Here is a 23,795-nt window from a genome sequence, read left to right on the forward strand (position 1 = left end):
GTGATCCTTGACCACAATAAACTGCGCTGAATCAAATGTTCATTCAGATTGTCCACAAATCACCCCAGCATCCAAACTGTCAAGAAAATACAGCCCAGCCATGTGTCTTCTGTCAAAGCCAAGAGAGTGTTGATAAAGTTTATGGGGGAGCTCAAGCCTCATAAATTTGAGGCTGTTTGTGAAAGGACATCCTGCCATGATAAACACGCAACAGCAGCCTGCAGTCTGACAGACGTCTGCTCTGCGATCAGAGCAGGAAAAGTCTGCTCTCTTCAGGTCCACTCTCGTCACAGTGGGATAACACTTCACATTCTCCTTTTTCCGTAGTTGGAAAAGACGAAAGCGAGCAGGAACAGTCGAGTATATTGCAGTCAGCTGCACATGTATTACCCCCACAACCTGTGATTACCAGCGACGGTCTACCTTCTCTGTCATTGTGGTCATCAGGTGGTGTGTATTTGAAGGAGGAGGGTCAATTTGAACACACTTTCATTGTGACCTTCAACTGCAGTTCTGGTGCTGGAGGCTTTTGTTGGCGGGTTCAGACACTACAAAGGCCCTCGTGATGCTGTTAGTAGTCATGTGGAAAAAATAGTATAATACAATACGCTATTTATATCTAGTGCATTTTACTCCTTTGTGGAAAATGTTGAAGGAAAACATCTCTAAAGTAGCACAAAACAAGTTTCAAAATATGACCCAAGCTTCCCCGGAATGTATTACGTTTTACCTTGGAGGTAATACCGCTCTTTGTCAACACGTCCACTCGCAGCTATGAACATACGAGCTCGGGACGTGCGTCATTAAGGGATGTCAGACCTAAAGCATCTGTGGTTGGCAGAGGAGGTGGCAAGACTGAGAGGGAAAAGGAAAGAGAGGGAAAGTGCTGACTCTGACACCATCCCCGTGTTGCTAACACAGGAACCAATTAGCTGGAAGCCAGCTTCCGTTGCCTGTGCTGTTACAAGACCTCATCTGGGAGTCCCCAGGCCTTGACTGCAACTTTGGTGGCATATATAGCAAAGGCACTCTGCAAACGTGCTATGAAATTCGGAAGGCGTGCTAAATTGATTCAGCAAGTGATACATTCTTGATATCTTGATCAGTATAACGTTTGATATCAGTGTAGTCATAGATTTGAAGCAATCGAGGCATAAAAAGTCAATTGCATGATCCAGCATAGTGTGTCATCAATTCAGTGTTTTTGCTGCCTGAATAAAAACGTGATATAATTGTTTTGGCTATTTCGAAAGGGATGTTTGAGCTTTGTTGCGTTTACGGACAGGTGCAAAGTTGAAGGTTCATGAGGGTGAAGAAGTTACCACATGGGATTTTATTCATGTTTATTTAACTACCTTTATTTAAAAATGACCTTGTAAAGTGACTCAAGAGAGAGATTTGTTTTGAATTATACTTGAACTATATAACCACGTGCGAAAGCATACATATAATTATAACATCATAATAATTCAATTAATTGATGTCCTTAATGATTCAGAGGCTTTGATGCACGCAGTTGACTGAAATACGACGACAGAGCACTTAATCTGTCTAACTGCGATTTAGATCAAATTCAACAAAATCACGTTACAGCACCTGTGCCACAACTTAGACCAGCTTGGAGCTGGTCTAAAATTCTAGTCTGCTTTTTGTCACCAAATTGTCAGGCGCGCCGGGGACGTGGAATAGAAAACGCGCTCAGTCCGCCGGGATGCCCGGCGTAGGCTGTCTGCAAAAATCCCACTCACGGTAAACAAGACAAAAATGAAGATGCGCCCTAAATATTTTGACACCTCTCAAATCAGCTCACCTATCACACTCTGACTCATTTCCTCTCATGTTGAAGATCTTCCGATCCATAGAATTCACCCCAAGAACAAGCACATGTTAACAAACCTCAATATGCACTGTCAGTACTTACACAAAGGTCCCTGCTCTCCCATGCCGGTGTGCACTTATTTATGCATGCACGCAGTCAGAAATGTACACACACGCACACCTCCTTAACCTACACACGTACACACACATCCTTGTTGTCCTGCATAAGGAGAGCAACGGGTGACGCAGTCTTTTTATGACACATATTGATCCTCTGGAGCGCAGTAAAAACTATCCCCAGACATACAACAGAAATAACTGTAACCATATAACAGCTTCCTGCCAGGGGAACAGATCCCACTGAGCAGCCACGTGACTCTACTATTTCTGGACCTGCAGCACCATCGCTGGTCCAAGACACGCACCATCCTATATGAAATGAGAGAAAAGAGGAGTTATTGAGCCGTATAGACGTGGGCCTGATTTCAATTATCCAAAGCGTACTATGCACTGAAATGTAAATGATGCATAAAATGGGCGCAAAGGTATTTTGGGGCTTTGGAAACATCTCAATCATCTCTTTTAAAGCAATGTTCCAGAGGATCAACGTTTTAAATCTAAGTCTCGTCTGTCCTTTTCAAAGTTGATAGCAGCGTACCATTAGATCTTAATCAATTCTGTCAGTGTGTTGGGAAATTAAAAGAAGAAATGGCGACTAACTCACTTTTTTCAGAGCCGATACCGATTATTGGTGGACATGGAGGCCGATAACCAATATTTAAAGCCCATATTCATTTGTTGAAAAAAATAGTACAATGGTGCCAAAATATTGTAAGATAAAAACTCCAAACATGACTTATTTTAAATGCAGTGAGAGAGAGAGTGGGAGAGTGAGAGAGAGCTGCAGAAAAAAAAAAAAAGGCTGATGCCGATAATCAGCAAAATGCCAAAAATCACCTGCGTTAACTGCTTTTGGACTGACGATTCAAACCTGATGGCATGCAAGAGGAATATCTATGCGAGCAGAGAGGCTTTTTGAGGTGACACGGTGGTTAACAGCGTACCGTCACAATTAATTCCAAGCTGCTATTTTAATGTAGCTGATAGCAGAGCACATTTCGGTGCCGACCATCAAGCTCCGAGAGCAGCGGTAAAGCATCTCACCGCATCTTTTAATACGAACACGCCCATGGGCGCGAGTGCATTTGCTACCCAAACATCCGGCCGCCCAGCAATGACACCTGCGCTGCGCTTATTCAAGGCATATGATCACAGTCTCACACTTGTCGTGGTTGAAAAATGAGCGTTTCATGTACTTGTGTTCACTGAGAGGCTTTCAGTTTGATTGTTTATGAGCGCTTCCTCTCCCTCGCCATATGGTGCTGTTCACTTTTAATTATGATAATATCAACGTCTTTGTCTTGTATAGTCCATTTATGTAATAACATTTTCTCAGCGCAACGCTCAACCACACTCCTTCGCTCAAGCACACACACGTTTCGACAAAACATCGCTTATCAAACCCCCCATCACATTTAACATGTTGAATGTGGATTTTGTTTTTAGGTTCAAATGTGATCTGTTACATTAATTTCAACTGCTAGTTCCCATTTCTCTTTGAGAACAATTTGGATGCCTGGAAGAAAGGATTGCTGTTGTAAAGCTGTCTGTCATCCATAGAGTGAGCTAAAACACAGCGAAAAAAAAAATAGGAGGCCGAGTACCTAAAATTTGACATTTGAGGAGCATGTGGATGGTGCGCTTTGGGAAACTCACCTCATCGGAGAAAAAAAACATTTTTAATTTGAAATAAAAGTGAACAAAAGCATTACAACAATATATATGTATTTGAAAAACCACAGTATTTAGAAAAGAAAACATTAACAAGGTTTATTCATTTAATTTTTTTCAAGTTCGACAGGCCGGATTAAAACGTTTAACGGGCCGCATGTGGCCCCCGGGCCATAGTTTGCCCACGCCTGGATTAGACAATGACGTAGCAAGACAATTGGGAATAACTCCGATATGTGGTGAATGAAAGGGAGCAGGAACGAAAACTAGGATGAATGAATATGTTAAAAAAAAAAAATACAGCAAGCAACAAAATAATGATGAAGCAGTGAAACAAATAAAACTAGTCAGTGCACAAGTGCGGTAAACTGCAAAAAAAACATAACAAGAGTGCTATTGAAAACACATCAGTTCCTTGCTCTATATCCTATTTCTGTACGCCAAGCCTTGTGCATCTGTATGTGAAATAGATTCCTTTGCCATTCACGGTCCTTCACGCCGTTTGGTAGCGACGTACCCAAATACAAGGAAGAAGCGCGGAAGAATTCATGCAGATTAGGTCGAGCACGCGAGGGATGCACCGCCTCCTCTGGAGTTGTTTTACTAGAGGAAAGTATTTTAAGATAGTTGGAAGTGAAGCACTGCAGGGTAATCCTTTTCTGCACTGTCTGCAAAAAGGAGTGATAATTTCTGGAGGAGTTTCCGTTTTTTTTTTTTTTTTTTTTTTTTTTCCCTTTTTGTTGTTTTTGAAAGACACGGGCAAAGGCCTGGAGGCGAGACGAGGTACCGGTTTGGGGACTGCTGGGGGCTTCTAGTAGCTGATTATCTGTTTAAATAAAAGATTGTTGAAGGAATACAAACATGCGATTAAAATTTCGGAAAATTTGAACTTTAAAGGGGTTCAAGTGGTGATTGCAGAACGGGCCTGCAAATGACAAATGGGCTTTCACTTGAAAAGCTCTTTTCTACCTTTAAGGTGCTCGGAGCGCTAATTTATTCACGGATGATAGAGCAGCATTCAGGGTGAAGTATTAATTAATTTGTTTGAAGTTGTAAAATAATAAATAAAAAAATAAATCAGTGCTTGATTCTTGAACCTTGGCACAAATAGACCATTTAAGGACATTGCGTCTATTAGAAAATAGAAAAGCGTAAAGCATGAATGGGCCATGTTTGGACAATAAATCTGGCTTTCAGAGATTCTGCCATAATGCTCGGTCCTCGCAGAACAAAAGGTGCTATTCTGCAAAAGTGCCAGCTCATCAAAATGTGTGCAACAAAAGATATCAGCCGCGGCATGACACAGTATGTCACTGACCCTAAAAGACCTAAAGGTCGCTTTTTGTTTCCTTTTATAGTCTTTCCTATTTAAAAAAAAAAAAAAAAAATCTGCAAAACATTTAACGTGTCTTTTATTTCAAAGCAATTGTGCACTAATCTATGTACTTTTACTTTTTTTTTTCTTTTTTTTGTGCAAGGTTCCGTATTACAGGATTAAGCCGTCACAATCATCCAAGGTAGAGTAGTTTGAACACACAATCGAGTTGATTAAATATTTCAACTGGAGCCAATTTCCCATTAAGTGTCATTACAATGTTTCTGCACATTCATGTGCCTGCAAAGTGTCACAATTAATTGGAGTTCATTTCCAGGAGATCATTTCCGACTGTTAGGCAGGCAGTAAAAGCGCACGTAATTACACACAGGGAAGCCGAAGAAGTCTGCAACATTTATCTTCCAGCTCAAATATGAGAGGCTGCCGAGAAGGTGTTTGAAGCCGTGTTTATGTCTTTATACTCAAATGAGCCCACTCGTGCAGCTTCACTTCATTTGAGCAAAAATGTTTAGCGGGTTAATGAATAATCGACTCGCACCGAAAATACAGACCGGTAAAAGAAACAATAATTCAATTAGATCCAAATGAACTGTCCGTTCAGCACGAGCCCTCCAGCTGTCCCGAGCAGCTAAAAGCAGAAATCAGTGTTGTGAGTAATTGAGCTCTCTGCTCAAGTGAACCTTTGCTTACCTTTTGCTTACTATGCAGATGCTTTCGACACAAATAGTATGCTTCTTTTTAAGCTGTCTCGGATGTAAAATCACACTGGAACTGCATGTTTTTTTTTTGTTTTTTTTTGGGGGGGGGGTAAAGAAGACAAGATGGGGGATGTGTGGTGGACACCGGGTGGCACCGCGGGGTGCTTGTCTTTCCTGTGAATGTTTTTGGAATAACGAAGGAGAATTGTGAAACCAGAGACGATGCACCAAAATAAGTGATCTCGGGAAGAAGTCTGCTAGTCGAATGCTGCGCTGGAAAAGTTAATAAATGCCATATGAAAATAGTCTGCGTTTGTGTGACTACGTGTACGTACGCACGCGTGACAGAAGGTTCCGGGGCTGCTGTGTGCAGTACCGGTTGGCAGGGTGACTGTCAGGATGGCCGTGTTTCCTGTGTCAGCTCTAAAATAGGTCCAAACACAGCAGAGATGCTCGGCGCTCTCTGGCTATTTACAGCACATGCAGTGCAAGTGCAAGATGCTGCCAAGGTGTGTCATCTCACAGAGGCTTTGTGATTGCTATAGTATAAAATGACTTGAAGAACTGAATTTGGAAAAGGGAAGGAACAGGCTGGATTTTTTTATCCAAGACAATTTTTTTTCTTTAAAATATTAGAAATTGTGATATAATAATACATTTACTGCCTATTAATTATTTGTATGCATGTGTGGGGGTGTGTGTGTGGGGGGGGGTGCGTGTGCGTGTGTGTGTGTACGACCTTGACCGCTCCATATGTGACAGTGTTGTCTATGGTAAAGGCACGGTGTCCTTCTCGTGTCACGACGTGGGCCTTCTGTTTACTGGAAAGTTGCCCTCGCTCTCTGGTGTCGGTTGCAAGGAGCAAACCTCACAAATGATGCGTACGGTAAAAGATGCCAGAATTGCTTGTTTGCGCCGGACATGACAATAATTTGCATCACAGGCGAAAGAAACAATTGTGGCTGATAATCTCACAAGACTTTTGTGGAATTCTCTATTCAAATTTAATTCTTGCTTAGACTGTAATGTTTAATTTTGAATTTTGATAATGGATGGATTAAATCTTTTTTTTTTGGCCTTAATTCGGTTTATTTGGCTTAAAGCTAACAAGCAATTCAAAATGCAATAACAATGCTAAAAAAAACTGCTTTTTTGCCTTTTTTTTTAAACCGTTTACACAATGGATATTTTAACACAAACAGTGAAGCAACACATGTAGACAAGAAAAATCCTCATTCATAATTCATTATTCATTAATAATTATGAATATTACTATACCATGCTGACTACACTGTGAAATTCCGCTTTGCGTGAGTCCCAAAGTCTATTACCTATGTTGTGTAATCAGCACATCAGCTTTAAACACCGAAGCTTTACTGTAAATGACGAGGCAGAGAAGAACAAGACGACGAGACCAAAGCATCTCGTCTACGTCATATGGCGTGTTTGTGTGGGTGTGTAGCGCACTCGCACCATGAACCGTAGCGCTCAGGTCAGTTACACCAAATGTTGGGCTTAAAGCTGCTTTGAATGGGCCAGGATGTGCTCATGTGTAATCATTCTCCTCTGTGAATGAAAGTCTTTTCATCCTCCCGTGGCCACTGTGCCTGTGAGACGGCAGCCGTGGGAATGGAGAAGGATCCAGGCAGCCCTGCCGCTGACCTCCCTCTACCCCGACACAAGGGTGGAGATAAACAGGGCCATGAGGATGGCTAACATCTTTCTCAAGCAGGCAAACAAGTCCCACACACTTGCGCACACGCACCAACTGCACCGACATCTCATTAAAGCCATCGGAGGTGAGTGTTTGCCACTGCAGCGGGCCACTGGGAAGGAGCTCTATTATGGGTACTATCAGGAGACATGCGAGAGAAATGAGAGGTTGTATGTGTGCGTCAAATCTTGGAATTGCATTTGTGTTTGATATCTATCTCATCGTCATTCAAGGGATCAAGTCATGGCACCACTATGAGTACTTATTGGCTAACGCAAGATGAGAGCACCGAGACCAAGTTAGTCGTCAATTCCCTTGATACATCTGCCGTGGATGTTAGATTTTGGTCGTTGGATTGCGTTTTTTTTTGTTTTTTTTATTCCTGTTTCTACATTTTTGCTAGGATTTTATTTATGATCACTTTGCTATTGGTATAAGGATATAATGCGGCTATCCACATACACAGTAAATTTCGCAGAGTGCATTTTGCTCCAAACAAACCAAATTTGGTCCCAGGAAACAGTCAAATGTGAGAGAAAACTATTCAGCATAAGGTTTACTCACAAATTTGCTCCGTTTACTGCAACAAAATATCGTCTCTTCAGGCTCAAATGTATTCTACGAAATGTAGTCTTTGCCACACTTTTTTTTCAATTCGATGGACATTGTGCTGTTCTTTTGAGTTTGTGGGCCTTGTCCAGTTGTGGGCAAGAAATACAGTTGTAGAGATAAAAAAAAGAAGAGTTTCACACCTAAGTCAGTAAGCTACGGAAATATTTGTCTTTTCTTTTTTTTTGCAAAAGAGACAATGAATACATGCCTTTGAGTTTTGTTATGTTATGTGGTCGTTTTAAATATTTAAATTGGAGTTTTAGTTTGGCGGTATACTTGAAATGGGAGTGAAAATAATCAGCTTGATCACCTTTTTTTTTTCTTTTTTTTTTTTTTTTTTAAATCTTTGTACTCTTTGCCAAACTGCCGAGTTTAGCTACGTTCACTACTACTATACAGGACTTTTATCTCAAATTTTTGCTCACACTCAAAACAAAAACAAAAAAAAATGTCCGAACGGTGGCTCGCATCTAGAAAAAAAAATCCTTATTCACTCTGGTCACTTGAATCTTGAAGTAAACATTTGAACATGTTTCAAAATGATTGGTTCCATAATAAATGCACTGAAGGTAGAGAGATTTTTTTTTTTATTATTTATTTATTTATTTGTATTTATTTATTTATTTATTTTTAACAAAATTAATCTCGGTTCAATTTTTTATTGAACTACTCCGGTGGGATTGAAATGGAGAATATGTTCAGAGTCTTTTTTTTTTTTTTTTTAAGTATGTTTTGGCCCGATGTTATTGATGTAATGCATGCAGCAGGGAGTTCATATTGAGCGACGTATGTATTCAGTTTGTTCCCTTTTTTCCTCCATTTGGTATCAATATGCAGTCACTTCCGATAATGTCATCCTACACTGCTGTCCGCTACTCGCATACCAGAGACCATCAACTGGCAATTCATTGCTCCCGCCGCCCTCCTTTTATCATGACCACATCACATATGCGCTGAGAAAAAGAAATTAAGATGGTTGCAGTTAGGATGGCTTGTATCATACAAATGGGCTGTCACTTCTTTTGAGTGCAATATTGTCTCCAAATAAATATAAAATGACTCCCAAAAGACATCAAGGTGTAGCGTCTCTTCACAGATTAAACCTCACATGACGCGGCAGTGTAAATCCCATACACCCTCCTAACTTGTACGCCTCCTCGTTGGGCTTGTAAAGACATATTCTCTTCAGCGTGACACTGTCCAGACTGATAAAAGCACAAAGTGAACATTCCCTTGCCTGGTTAACCAGAAGAATGAGAGAAATTGAGCGATACAAATATTTACTCCCCCACCTCTTCCCTTGACATCTTCTGCCCCGGCATTACACGTTGGCAATAAAATTGTAAACACAATAGTTCTGGTAACACTCGAAGATTCTTGCAGCAGACCTGCCGGCTCCGCTTCACTTACAAACTGGTCTCGACTCCATTTTTTTTTTTCTCATTTCCTCATTCCCGTCCTTCGACTCCACTTTTCTCTCCTCACTGCTCCTTTTCTTTCCTTTCCACACTTTCGCTTCGTCCACCTTTTTATTCCTTTTCCACGCCTCCTTCCTCGCCTCCCCTCTTCCCATTTTCATTTCTCTCCATTCCGTCGTCCTTGTCGGTCTCCGCTCATTTAATATTTATGTTCTTCTCTTCCAAAGAATTCTCTGTTTATTATTATGATTGTTTCATCTTGCCTCGGGAATAATAAACCATGATGATATGTATTAATGTTTTCAAGACTCTGTCTATTAACTGGGCACTCAACAGACCATATTTTCTTTTTACTTTTATAATATTTGATGTATTAGTACCTGGGCCAACTTTGCTTATTTAAATTAGTTTTTTTTTTTTTTTAATACAGAGAAAAACTGCAACATTCTTTCCATCAGCAAAAAACATGCAATATCGCTGAGGGAATTATTGTTTATTTTCAGCCGTAAGACGAATCACTTTCAACTTTGCGGATGACAATGTAGTCAAACAGGCATTTTTATGTCATTTGGTTGCTGGCTGTTGGCATGTTGCCGTTGCACCACCCGACAATTTCCTTCATCTCTGCATCCATGTATACATTTATTAACCGCTGAACTGTTTCTATTTTTTTCAATTGGTTTTGTTCCTTTTTTATTTTTTTATTTTATTTATTTTATTTTTTATTTTATTTTGCCCCAGAAGCAAACATTGTATGCGGAAGCAGCAAAAATATATTTTTTAATGTTGGATTTTTAGAAAAAAAAAACGTCGAAGCCTGTAGTGATTGAAGCGTAGCTCTGAACTCTCTAAATGCAGGCCTGGCATCTGCAGCGGGTGACTGACTGCGAATGTTGTGGCATGGCAGGATGAAGTGTGTTCATTTCCTTATTTATCGACTCGCTTGCTTTTCTCTGAGTGTTTGAAATTAATAACAGCCAGCAGAAATCAGACAGAGGGATGAAAATCAGCACTTTCCCTGCAGTGAAGCCATTCATCAAGCTAACGAGGGGGAGAATGGAAGTGGAGAAGGTGTGTGGGTGTGACTGCGTGGTTGCGTGCGTTCGTGTGTGTGTCATGGGAGAGGGAGGATAGGCAAGCATGTGCAATGTGGGGAGCACAAGTCAGAAGTGAGGTAAACGGGATTTTTTTGGATTGAAAGGAATAAGTTGGAAGTTTGTTAAGCGGGAGGAACACAACATGCTGGACGAGGTGATTAAATGACATTTGTAGTAGTTAAATGAATTTAGAAGGCGGTTTTGAGAGGCCTTACTTTCAGTTAAATGCAATGTTGGACCAAAAACATACATTTTTTATGATCAAATAATTTCTTGGTTCGTTTGCGACTGCTCGTTTATTTACCAGTCCGGAATGTGCGACTTTGATTTGTTATTCCTTTAGAGTGGTGCATTGAGATATGATTCTTTCCTTTTGCGTGACCACGCTCGTAAACACACCATTGAATTGATTTGAAATGCCATTTATCCGTTCACATCTCTCCAACAAAATAAAAATATATTTTTAATAAGGATAGTAGCATTCTATAATATTGGAATTTATTTTATAAAACAGTCACACAGACACAAAGAAGAGTGAAATACGTTTTACAGGGGATACGTATATTATGCCTTAAAGTATTGTTTTAGCATCTGACTACATGTGTTGCTGCACTGTTTGTGTTCAAATATTTAAGTCATTTTCACACTGCCCAAAAAATTCTATTCGTTAACCCGTCTGTGTCATTTCCCAGTTTTAATTAGCATTAACCTAGCAGACTTCAAAGCCAACTTATGTGGAGTGGAAGCGTTTTTTTTTTTTTAATGTTTCACTATTTTCCAAACTGCTGCTTGTTGTGAGTTGAGTTGAGTTCACTACCACCGTACGGTGCTCATCAAGTTTTCACTTTCAAATTATAACATAAAATATAGAAAGGCGATCATATCGCTACTTCACTCATGGCAAATAAAATCACTGTTTTCAAGTATTAAAAATTTCAAAAGTGGTAGTGCTTCTTTTTTCGTACTATAAGAACAAGTTCTTCGGATCTTCTCCAATAGGAACCAACTAAATCTGGCCAGCACAGACAAAAATGTCCCCAACTGCAGCATTTTACTCCCCTCCCCATTCACTGATGGGTGATGATGCCCTCTCCCCAAGTCCCAGGCTGCTCCGCCTCCCTAACACTCCACCAGAGACCCAACAGTATCTCAAACCCAGAGTCGGCTGACTAAGCACTTACAGCCGAGCCTCTCTTGTCTGAGTGAGCGAGGCTCTCGTCGCTGAAAACTCAGGGAAATAATTAGCAGAGTGGAGCGCTGCCCAAACACGCTACACTAAATCTAGCACCACTTCACATACAAATGAAGCCATGCATACCCCCCCTTTCGGTTCTTTTAAAACTCACACTGATACGTGTGCCTGATACGTGGTCGTGACGCACACTGCTCACTGTACACGGTTGTCTTTATTTTTAACTTTCAAGTGTCTCGGGCCTAAAAATAGTGAACTCCTCCTGAGAAGTGTCCAGTTTCTCCCTCCCACCTGGAGAAGGAGGTGGCAAGGAGGGATCACACCCAGGCTTGGATTAATCAAGCAGAAGGTTGTTTATGTATTTCCGCGTGCCCCCTTTCTGTCTCTCTCAGGCCTCTGCACCTTCGTCTGTCTCATTAATTTTCCCCTCCACACGAGAGGGTCAATCTGGATCGATGTCACCTGCCCTCCATTGCAGAGAGCAACTTCCTGGGACCCAGAAATAGACCTCGCTGTGATAGAGGAGCCTGTCTGTAACGACTTGCAACTCTGAGCATGTGTGACTGACACGAAGCAACTGTTATGGTGGGCAAAACACTGACGTAAGGACACAAATAATTGTTTTGAAGAGGGAAACCTGGGCAAGCCATGCACACGATGGGCCATTGTTCATCGCGCTTTTTCCAGCCGATTGGCGGCAGAAGTCTAATTGGCTGGTCATCTTCATTAAATCAGTTTGTGAGAAAGTAAAACGGCCGCAATTAAATTTTGCTGAGAGAAAAATATTGATGGTGATTTGCTCTATTAGAATGTCTGCCTGTCTTGTGAGTCATAAACATATCTGTCAAGTCTTCATCAAAATATATGATGTGTTTTTGTAGACGGGCGCAGTTCGAAATGGCGTTTGCGCCGTAGTGGGAGAGAACACAGTCAAATGGATCTAGGGCTGATTCTGATCGGCTATTCACGGCCTTGTGTGTCTTTTCCACACCAAACTCATTTAAGTATGCCTTACGATTTTTTTTGTGCAGTAAGTGGAAGTTGGAAGCATCGAATTGTCCAAAAGCTTTTGAAGGAATAATATGTATAAAGATTGATTTACATTTGATTATCATTGAGTAAATGTGATCATGTATTTAGCCGTTAATGTCTGCTGGCCTTTTGTGGTCTGTTGAAGTGCACAACAGATGTGAGATGAAGCAGCAATTGGACCCCTGCAGCTATTTGGTTGACGTCAGTTCGGCTTGAGTTTACCCCTTGCAAAATGCTTATGTGTTCACACCGCAGCCGGCTGGAATCTATATTTGCACGCATTAATCTCACCTTTTTTTCACACACTGATACATATAAATATATATATATAAATATATATACACACGCACACACCTGGCGTTTTATCTGTGTCAGCATATGCTGGGTCCCCAGCTCTCATGGGACTCTGAACTCTAGCATTTCTTTGTCTACTGTGTCTACTTTCATAACAAATACGGGCCAGTTGGTGGGTTTATCTGAGGATATCCCCTGAAAATCTAACTGACTCACAGTCCTGCCTGGCTTAGAAGGTTCAGTGATTTTGGTGACATATGTGATCCCGGCCGGAGTCAGACACACTTTCCGTATGCAAGGACACCGAGACCTGGCTCTCCATCTCCATCACTCAGCTTGTCCCCCTGGAGCTACGTGGTCAGACTGCTCATAGGCCCTCCCCTCTGCTTATATACTTGAATTTGCATAAAACAAAGCCGGACCTCCTGTATGGTTTTGAGCGCTAAGAACAGACCACACCGTACGCTGCGCTCCGCTGGCAGGCGGTAAGAGCGCCGCATCGGCAACGAGCGCCGACGCAGCCAGGGAGCAGAGATTTACGAGGCCGGCTGAGATAGACATCCTCATAGTTTTCCACTTTAATTTGTTGAACATCCGTTCTTTTGGCATTGTTTATACTCCCCAACCCTCATCTGCGAGCAGAGGGCGCCTAATTCACAGTGATGACGTGTGGAAGGGGGGGGGGGGGGGGGGGGCGATGACTTAAAACACTTCATCTGTACATGATTTGTCCTTGTCTCTCTTGATGGCTTTTGTCCTACCTCGCTTTTGAAGTAAAGTAGAGCTGGAGAAAGGCCAGCTACTCATCATCCACCACACGGCCCACTTTGACCCAATCAAGTAAATAACCCAACATACAACGCGTGAAGCCTGTCCGAGCGTTGAAACACAAAGCTTCTTCCACCCGTTATTTGGTATGAGCAGGCGTATCCTGAAGGTTTGACTTTTAACAATCTTATAACTTTCATTCAGTGAAATCAATTTGGCTTTTGACTTCTCACGCCTCTGTGAGTTGATCTCAGGCAGTCACACTACCCTAATTTCCAACAGCAGCTGCTATTTTGTGCGCCGCGGATCAGTGACATTTTAATGACTGAATGTTGCGTCATGTCAGTGCTTATTTGTTTCAACCAGGAGGTGAGACATTGACGCTAGCATGAAATTGTAGAACACGCTAAGCTCCACATTGGACCATTAAAAGGGTCATAATATGGAAAGATTACTTACATCCAAATCCTTGAGTCTCTATAGTTCCTGCGTGCTCATTTCATGTGAAATGACATAACTAAGTCAATATTTTGAGAGTGACCTTTGTCCCATTTTCCAAACCATTCTAAATGTCACCAAATTGTCAACACAGTTTGTCTGATGTACCTACTCCCGCTCCCACAGATTTTCTCTACCCATGGCATGGAACCTTGGCCTCCATGTTAAAACCATGTTTGGACTACTAACCTTAACAGTCAATTGTGGCATCCCAGAAGTACCAGAATCTTCAAACTTCAGCCACTACCAATAGAAAATAAGCTGTTTGGCAGTGACAGAGGGATTAAAAAAAAAGAAATATACACAATTTATATTCTCAGCCATACTGCTCCTCCCACAAATGCATGTTCCTTACAAATGTCAAAACTAATGAAAAGGGAAACAAACAGCCTTTCCAACTCTGTATGATTTATTCCCAAAAAGCACTTTTGCAACATAGAAATCATCTACCAAACAGAAACGTCCTTACTTTTTGTGCATAATAATTGTGTTATATTTGGAGGTATATTTCTCCAGGAATTTTGCTCGTTTTCAATTGCACATCCTTTCTTTTGCATTCACATGAATTGTGTTCACTGAATACAATTCAAATTTGATCTATTAGGTTTGTGCGTGCATGTACAAACCAAAGCACACTCATTACAAAAGACTAGAAGAGTCCTACAACGGTACACTCCACATACAAGACATTTCAAAAATGAAAAAAGACCAAACAGCCTTACAATGTGCAGTCATATTAACACTTGCAGTTTGAGGGTACCTTCAGGATTTTTTCCACATAGAGAGAGTTTTTTTTTTTTACCAAATTCTTAAAAAAAAAAATAATAATAATAAAAAAAATCATTTTTTATTTATTTTTTTAATAAATTTGAAAATGTATGCATAACAATGGCAATTTAGCTTTAAAAAATATTTTGGTTGCAAAAAATATTTTCGACAAAATATGTTCAATTCCTTTTGCCTAGAGTGCATTCATTTGCATATTAAATATTCTTAAATTCTCTTAACTTCAACTTGAATATATGACAAATATGGATGGAATTCAAGTCGGAACAGACACTGTGTGCAATATGTTTAAAATATTCTAGCAACAGTTTATCACATGCGAGATTTTAAAGGGACACCTTACGAATTTTTCAATTTTCGTCAGTTAAATGTTATTTAAAATTTTAAATTACAATTGAGCATGGAAAATATATCAGTTTCAGTTGGGAGAATATATCTAGATTTTTTTAAGGACTCTACACTCTGTATTGAATAGAAAGTACAAAAAAAAAAAGCTGACCGAAAGATTTTTTTTTTTTTTTTTACCTCAGGGAACCAAGGGCGCGGAGGAATGGGGCTTGAAATCACAGATGGAGGAATTTTCTGGATGACCTAGAGAGGCAGATAAGATTGGAGAAAAACACAGGAGAGGATAAATGACGATCAAGGTAAATACACACTGTGCCATTTGCTCTCATTCCTCTGTTTCCTCCAGCATATGTCATTCTTTGCCGCTTTGTCAAAAACACACAAATAAATGCACCACACAATCACAAAGAAACAAATAGTTCCACTCTGAGCAAGATTCTCTCTCGCCTTGTCTGTCTGGTTGAATACAGTACATGGATCACAGTAAGTGTTTGATGCAGAGGGAAATGTAAAAATTTGCATGCAAATAGACTTTACAGGCAGAGCCTCATGCATCAAAACACTGTAACCACCAGAGACAAAATATCTGAGCGTGCGGTGTGTCGCTACACACAGAAGACAAAATACATTTTTTTTTAACCTGCTCAGCTCATTAAATTACGCAATTAATTGTTCAAAAAGGGACTAAATTCATCACGCAGAGAAATGAACTGTGACGCTTGGCATTTCTGGCTTTTGCCGTTGACACTTCAGAAGAGACGCTTTCATTTTCAAGTAGTAGAGCAGGTGTGAGTAGGTACTCAGTGGCTCAATAAATATCACGTGGAAATGTTCTCTTAGATCACGTGGAAATGTTCTCTTAGCAGATTAACTATTTTCTTTTTTTTCTTTTGATATTCAAATATAATATATTTTAAGTCTGAATATTTAGTGTGGGATAAATATCATTTATTTATTTTTTGTCTCTCGACATTTTTAACAAGTCATCACTATGTGCAGAGGGGGTTGCTGAGGGATGATGTTGCATTTATTTAAAAGTCACCGTCTCTTGGTCTGTGTCCATTTACAGACATATAAAATTACCACATCAGGTCCCGAGCACCTCATTACCAACATAACCTGCAGCCAGTCTTTCAAGGACAACTCTCTAATGACACCACACATATCCGCTTAATGTCTATTTGAAGCACACAGTCACTTCTCCCCCCCCCCCCCCCAAAAAAAAAGGGAGGGGGGGCAGGGATTTATAGAAATAGCAAAAGCATTCTCGGATTGAATAAGCACCTTAATGGCTCCCTGATGTCAGTTTAATTCTGAAGGAGTTTAATGTTTCCACACTATCTCACTCATATAGAATGACAGGAGACCGGATTTTCATTATCTTCTTCATCTGCTGGAAATCTGTAAATACCATCCTCACATGTGAAAGCCATTCGAGACACTGTGAAAAGTCTCAAATGGTATGAAACAACTTTGCGTCATGTTACAGTCTGTATTTGAGAGGTGAGGAGAAACTTTCATAGGAGTCAAATTGGTCTCTGAAAAAAAATCTGTCAATGATTATTCTCAGTGATTATTAAAAATCTACATGCACTTGTTCAATTGGCCGTTTTTTTTTTTTTATATAAATAAATGAAACCAAAATAAGTCATTTGAAATTTGTTTCTAACATTAATGTGACCTATGACCTGTACAACATATTGAAATAAAATCAATAATTTTGAAAGACAAAATCAAAGGAAGCAAACAAAAACACTGAGATTATGTGGTTACACAAGTGTGCACACCTGAGAATGTAGCTCCATTCAGAATTAATCATGATCTACCCCTATAGTACCTCAGATTTTTCAGTTCAGACGTTCTAATACGCTTTTCCTGGCATTTTTGTCTCACAACAAAAGCCTTCATCCGCAGAGAGCATCCACAGCATCAGAGGGAGCTCGTTCTTCAACGGATATCGTCAAGACACGGGGCGTACAAAAGGCTTTTTAGGGCATTATTAACTATCACATGGAACACAATGAAGACAATCATCATCACGTTCATAAAATATGGCAAAATTGATATTACCAAAAACTGAACGGTCCTCTGAAATAGAGGAAATGATGAGAAGAAAACTGGTCAGAGAGGCTGCCAAGAGACCATCAGCGACATTGAAGGAGCTGCAGGAATTTCTGGCAAGCACTGGCTGTTTAGGACACATGACAACATTCTCCCCTCTTCTTTGTATGTCTGAGGGTGGCAGGACAGAAGTCTTATCATATAAAGACAAAAACACCTAAACCCAGCTACAATTTGCAAAATTTGAGGCTGTTTTTTTTTTCTTCAGCTGGAACTGGGACTGACAAAAGCATCTGCGAGAAAGCAAAAAACTGCCGGAAAAAGCCTACTAGAACTCCGTCACTTTATTTATGGTAGGTCAAAGGGTGAGTTTAAATGTGGTGACTTCTGAATCCAGCCACATTCCTTCTTATACTGTAAGTGAGTGTGCAAACTTGCGCAATCACATTCTCTCTGTCACTTATTTTTGCTCCCCCTCTTAAAAATACTAATTTTAATAATTTACTTGTACAGGTTATAGTCAAAGTGATGGAAAAAGGTATTTTTTTTATTTATTTATTTTACTTATTCATTTGATATCACAAAATCCTGGCATTCCTGGCCAGGGTGTGTAGACTTTTTATATCCACTGTATGTCATGTTTACTCATAAAGAATGGACAGGGTTTTTCGTTTAAAGAAGACGATGGCAAAAAAAAAAAAAAAAAGTGAGTTATTCCGAACTGCCCGAGTTGTGTTGTATGTCGGATGTGCTCGTCCATCTCATTTGGTGGATTCTGGGCAGAGGAAATGAGTGCGAGCTCCCCGGGGTAGAGATTACTCTAATGACTTTGAAAGCAGCCTTGTGCGCTGTCCCTTTTGACCTCTACTCATCCTCGGCTCTAGAAGATGACGAGGTGATACTGTACATGCATGCGTACGTGGGTAGACAAACGCTCATGTGTTCACGCCTACTGTACACTCATGTACATGCATGTTTAACAAAAAAAAAAAATGTGACCACACAAATCAGCAGCAGAAACGATCATTCCTCAGCTACTCGAGTTCCTTCTGGAGCTTTTCAAGACTTTACATTCGTGCTTTGCACACATGTTGACTGCCGGCCGCAATATCGTGCCACAGTTTTAACTCTGTCTGGGTATGAATGGAGCTTTTGTTAACAAGATCTTCACACACCAAAACGCCACGTGACTTGAGGAATATCGGGCAGAACAACGCATACCGACTTTGTGATTATGTTTTCGGTTCCAAAAAGTATCCACGTATGTAGCTAGTTTAGCTCAAATCCATGTGTGCCAACGAGGAAACAATCAAAATGAGCATGCAAAATAGTTGAAAGAGGACATCTTAACCAGAAACCATATTGTCATTTTTCACATGCCACTAGAAAACCCACAACACTTGGCTGTAAAATAAATGAAAGAAAGGCCAACTATTTTGAAAGATTCCCTTTGAGTTGGCAACTTATGCTCTCTGAACGGGAACAAAAACAAACAAGTATCCATGCATTGTAAAGCTTTTCAATAAAGAAATGTTCAAATAGCAGCACGGAGTCTCTGATCAGATGTAATTAGATACAGTGAGGAAGAAGAAGAGCGGCTTGGCCGTGACTTGCCTAGCATGTGCACGCATGCAAAAACCCGACAGCGGCACAGCTGCACGGAGCTGCGCTCTCGATTTATCATCCCTACATCGCAGGAGCTAGTGGGCCACACGACTATTAATCATCAGCAAAACCATTTAATTCAGCACAAGCCCAACTATTGTCTCAGTCTCTCTCCTCTGTCGGCTGCGCAAAACAGCATACACCTCTGAGGAAATCACTGAAATAAAAGCAGACAGGCAAGTGTTGGTTAGCAAAAAAATGACCCAATGTGCTGCACGTTACTACGAGTGACGGATTTATTTATTTTTTTTTTTATATATAAAATGTGGGCTAACAGTTTCTCATTTGCAGCCTTGTGCAGGTGCATGTTAGGTTTTGTGGAAAATTGCGTGACCCAAACTAATTGTTTTGAAACAATGGAGAAAAACATCGCTCATTTCTTTTTCCCACAACTTGCACAGGTTTCTTGCATTTGAAAATAAGTCCTTGTTCGTTGGGGGAAAAAAAAAATCATTGACTTTTATGGGACAAAATATTTTTTCCCCCAAAAAATCTAAAAGAGATGTCGAAAAAGCGACCAAATTACGGGATTGGGTTCCTGCTGCCTGCTGGTATTGGCACTTTTTGCAGCGGCCCCTCACATGACGAGCCCGTCCCCTCCCTGCAGCAAACCCCCCCTGCGCTCAGATTCTTTCCCGAGCCAACATTCGAGCCCTCTGACAAACAGGATGAAGTGGGGTGGAATTGAAAGTTCCACAAATAACAAAGTGTGAGCAAACACATTACCCCCCCCCCCCCCCCAAAAAAAAAAATAGAACAGATCGAACAGCACACGACATGACATGAGAGGGAATAAGCTACATGCACATGTCACATGTTTCTCTTAAACACATTACGTGTACTTCCATACATGCTTTACATGCACACACACGAACACGCGCAACCTCATTGATGGGGACATGCAATTAAAAGAATGCACCCAACCAGATTTGAAAAATAATATTTGCAAATATATCAAATATACTTATATACAACTATCTTTTATTCTCAGTTACATTTTGATTGCTGGACCCTTTCCGTTGCTGTGAATCTAATTCAAAATTGTCTTGTTTTTATTGAAAGCCTTTTTCAGAGTTAATGTGGAATGTGAAACGTCTGTATGAAACTGTCAACAGTATAATTATAAAGGAATATACTCCACTATATTAATTAATCAATGTGCTATGTGGTTCCGTGGAATGTCTAATAATTTCAACATGCACTGTGTCCCTTTTTTTTTTTTTTTGCTTAATATTTTGGGCTAAATGCCAGCTGGTAAAACAATATTCTTGGGTGGTCTGTTGGAAAACAACACATGAAGAAAATAATTATCTTTTTCATGCTGCAAAACTTTTCATGCTGGATTTCTCAGCTTTTTTTTTTTGTACCATAGTGAAAATTCCGACGACCAGTTAAAAAAAAAAAGTGAGAAACATATTGAAGGCAATTATACATTTATTGCATATCATTTAATTGTATGAAATGACAAAACGGGCACATATGAACATCACATATGGTTAGTGAGTGAAATCATTTTGCACAGCAAAATATATATATTTATATGTATGTATGATGGAAGATTAATTCACATATTTTCAAAAGGAGCTCCCTCTTATTTTTTTTTTTATTTCTACATGCAGGGTATCAATCCCTGAGCATCTAACAATGTCCAGACATTATCAATTCCAATATTTATTGCTTTGCAAATATCGACTTTGTTAAATTCAACATCATCTTCTTTCCTGAAGTGATATTAAAAGTATTGCATGTGACAAATACCGAATATGGGCCAGAAATAGTTGTTCTTAACTCCTTACGTCGTGATGACAGGCCAGAGTGTTTAGTGCACTGCACTCACAATACTTCAGCTTCTTCACAAAACTCTTTTAAAAGCATTACAAGCTCAAATGCTGAACCATTTTGTTTTTTGGAAGTAGTGGCAAAAGGAGTTCTCGCTCCTATTCTGCAAATGGACTGACCCAAGCTTGTCACATTCAACCAAGTCCAAATCCTCTTTTTTTTTCTTATGAGCTGTCATCTGTACGATTTAAACGGTGGCACATTTTTTCGTGTCTATTCGACTTCAATTTATAAAACTTTCTACTTATATTACACTTTCATCTCTTGTCAAATGCCGAGGAATAATATTTAAATAAGTTTAAAAAAATTTTTATTTTCTACACCCCTGAACTATGAACCATGCAGGATCCACTTCGGTCATATTCATTGCACCCTAAAGACGTTGGGTGGTGGTGCACTTCAACACAGCTGAAACGCCATCGCACTGTACACAAGTGGGGAATCCTATCACTTTTTTGTGTAGCTGTCCCAAAAAAGTGAGGAGGCATAAATGAAAAAAAAAAAAATATGAATGCCATGCTGGAGTCACCTCCTAAAATAATACCAATTTGAAAAAAAAGGACATAGCACATTGAAATAAAACAGCATTTAAAAAAAGAAAATACATGTCCAGCATGCAGAATAGTTCAATAACTCTTTGAAAAAAAAAAAACAATGAATACATAAAGTCTCTTAAGAAGCAAATGCATGAAATGGCTGGCAATCCTCCGAGTTTGGCAAACAAAACAAAAACAAATACATGAATGCACTTTAACAAGTATCTGCACACTGTTTTCAAACTTAAAAAGAAAAAAAAAACATGTCAAGGGTCAAGTTAAGTGCATGCATGCACTTGCTGAGCTACGTTGGATCCAAATCAGACACTGCAAATCGAATGAGGGTTGAGAACTCGTGACAAATTGGTCATAATAAAAAAGTAGACTAGATATGAGAGTTCTGTGAACTCAAACACATCGCTCCTTGTATAAACCAACAAACCTGTTTAAAATGTGAAAGATGGGGGAAAAAATAAAATATGTATAAAGTTCTTATTAGGCAAATGCGCCAAAATGAGGAGATGGGGGGGGCGTTCAAACATAAACTTTTAAAGCGAGCTGAGTAACTCATCAATTCTTTTTTTTTTTTTTTCGTTCTCTCTTTTTTTTTGCGCAAATATGTGCAGACTCACATGAAAAACTCCGGAGATGAAGGGTTGTTGTCGCTGCTCGAGCCACTTTCTCTGAAGCCGTTGCCGATCAGCTTCTCATACTTTTCCTTGTACGCGTCCCTCTCCCGGACCAGCCTGGAGATCTCCTGCTTGAGGTGCTCCACTTGCTGCACCAGTTGCGTTTTCTCGCCCTCCAGGACGTGCCGCTGCTGGACGCGCTTGAAGCGACACGATTGCGCGTAGCCTCGGTTCTTGAGGGTCCTCCTCTTCTGCTTGAGCCGGATCACTTCTTCCTTGCTGACTCCCCGCAGCTGCCGGTTGAGCTCCCGCACGGACATCGTGACCAGCTGCTCGTCTGAGAAGCGGTCGTCCAGGCGCATGTGCGGGTGGTGAGTGGTCCCGGAGACGCCGTTGGACTGGACGCCCGGTGCCTGGTGATGGTGGTGGCCGCCACCTCCGCCTCCGCCGCCCCCTCCTCCTCCTCCGGCCCCGCTGTGGTTGTGGTGGTGATGATGGTGGTGGTGTTGAGCCCCGTTCTGAGCGGCGGCCGCAGCGATGACCGCCGACACTACCGCCGCGGCGGAGCCCATCTCCTCCCCGGCCATGGCGCCTCCCGGGCCGGCTGCGCCAGCGAACTGTTGGCCTCTGGCGTAGCCATCGAACGACTGGAGCTGGTGGCTGCTGTTGATCAGTGCCTCGACCGCGTCCTCGGGGCTGAAGCCCAGCGCCTCTGGATTGAGCTGTTGTTGGTAACCGGACATCCAGTAGAAGTCCTCTATGTGTGTCTTCTGCTCGCTCCCCGAGCCCGGACTGGGCGCCGAGAAGCTCGGGGAGGGGGGCACAGAGCTGCAGGGCGTGCTCATCGGCGTGGAAGACAAGGATCCCCCGGCGATGAGGCGGCTGCACTGGCTGATGGTGCGATCGGGCTCGACCGGCTCCTTTTTCACTTCAAACTTCATCAGATCGAAGTCATTAACATATTCCATGGCCAGGGGACTGGTGGGCAGGTCGGAGTTGCTCATTGCCAGCTCTGATGCCATCCTCTTGCTGCTGCTGCTGCTCACAGTCCTCCAGACCGGCTGAAGAGCAGCCGTCGCGCCGGGCTGGTTGGCGAGAACGTGAGCCACTTTGAGAGAGTTTGTCGAAAGCGTCACAAACAAGAGTTTCTACGCGCCCTGCCTCGGACTACTTTGGCCGTCGCTCGGCGGAGGCTATCGCGCACACACACCGGCCCGGTGTCGCGCACACGAGGAGCGGAGTCCCTTCTCGGTGCGCGCGTTGTATTTCAAACATTTAACACAACTTTTCACGCTCCTTTTCTCACGGAGACATCGCCACCCGAAGCAGCCGGCTGCAAGCGAGCGAAGGCTGGACACGGGAGCGATTTTTTGAGGCATGCATCACACAGCAGTTGAGTTTAAGAGCTTTGGAGCTCACATGACGTCAGGCTGCAAGTGGGAAATTGTCTCGGACGAGGAGCCAATGGGGTCGCACACTCCGAGAGCTAATTAGCATATTAGTCGACTGCAGAATCCAAACTTTTTTCCCCCCTCCCGTGTCAACTGTCAAATGCCGTCAGCTGACACTCAGCTTGGAAGCAGAATCTCCCAACTCTTCTCTGCTCGTGTTTTCATGAATGACAGTTCATTTATCTCCGCGGAAAGACATGCTGTTGCTTCAT

The 23,795-nt window shown here is 41.3% G+C and overlaps 1 protein-coding gene across 2 annotated transcripts in view; it reads right to left on the minus strand.

The window, feature by feature from the left end:
- mafa (MAF bZIP transcription factor a) overlaps positions 1-23,528 on the minus strand; it is a 64,918-nt gene extending 41,390 nt beyond the window's left edge. Inside the window, exons 1-3 of one of the 2 annotated variants that reach the window (XR_015843257.1) lie at positions 22,136-23,528; positions 15,580-15,645; positions 14,458-14,511 (exon numbers count right to left, since the gene is read on the minus strand). Coding sequence is in view for 1 of the 2 variants with exons in the window: in XM_088296886.1 (XP_088153012.1) it covers positions 15,618-15,645; positions 22,136-23,154 (1,047 nt within the window). In the remaining variant the exon portion in view is untranslated. The remainder of the gene's footprint in view (positions 1-14,457; positions 14,512-15,579; positions 15,646-22,135) is intronic. The other variant, XM_088296886.1, reaches the window with a different exon arrangement.
- Positions 23,529-23,795: the final 267 nt, after the last annotated feature.

The sequence above is a fragment of the Idiotropiscis lumnitzeri genome, chromosome 5 (assembly GCF_059441095.1).
Source record: "Idiotropiscis lumnitzeri isolate Australia: NSW breed Sydney's pygmy pipehorse chromosome 5, RoL_Ilum_1.0, whole genome shotgun sequence".
Taxonomy (NCBI): domain Eukaryota; kingdom Metazoa; phylum Chordata; class Actinopteri; order Syngnathiformes; family Syngnathidae; genus Idiotropiscis; species Idiotropiscis lumnitzeri.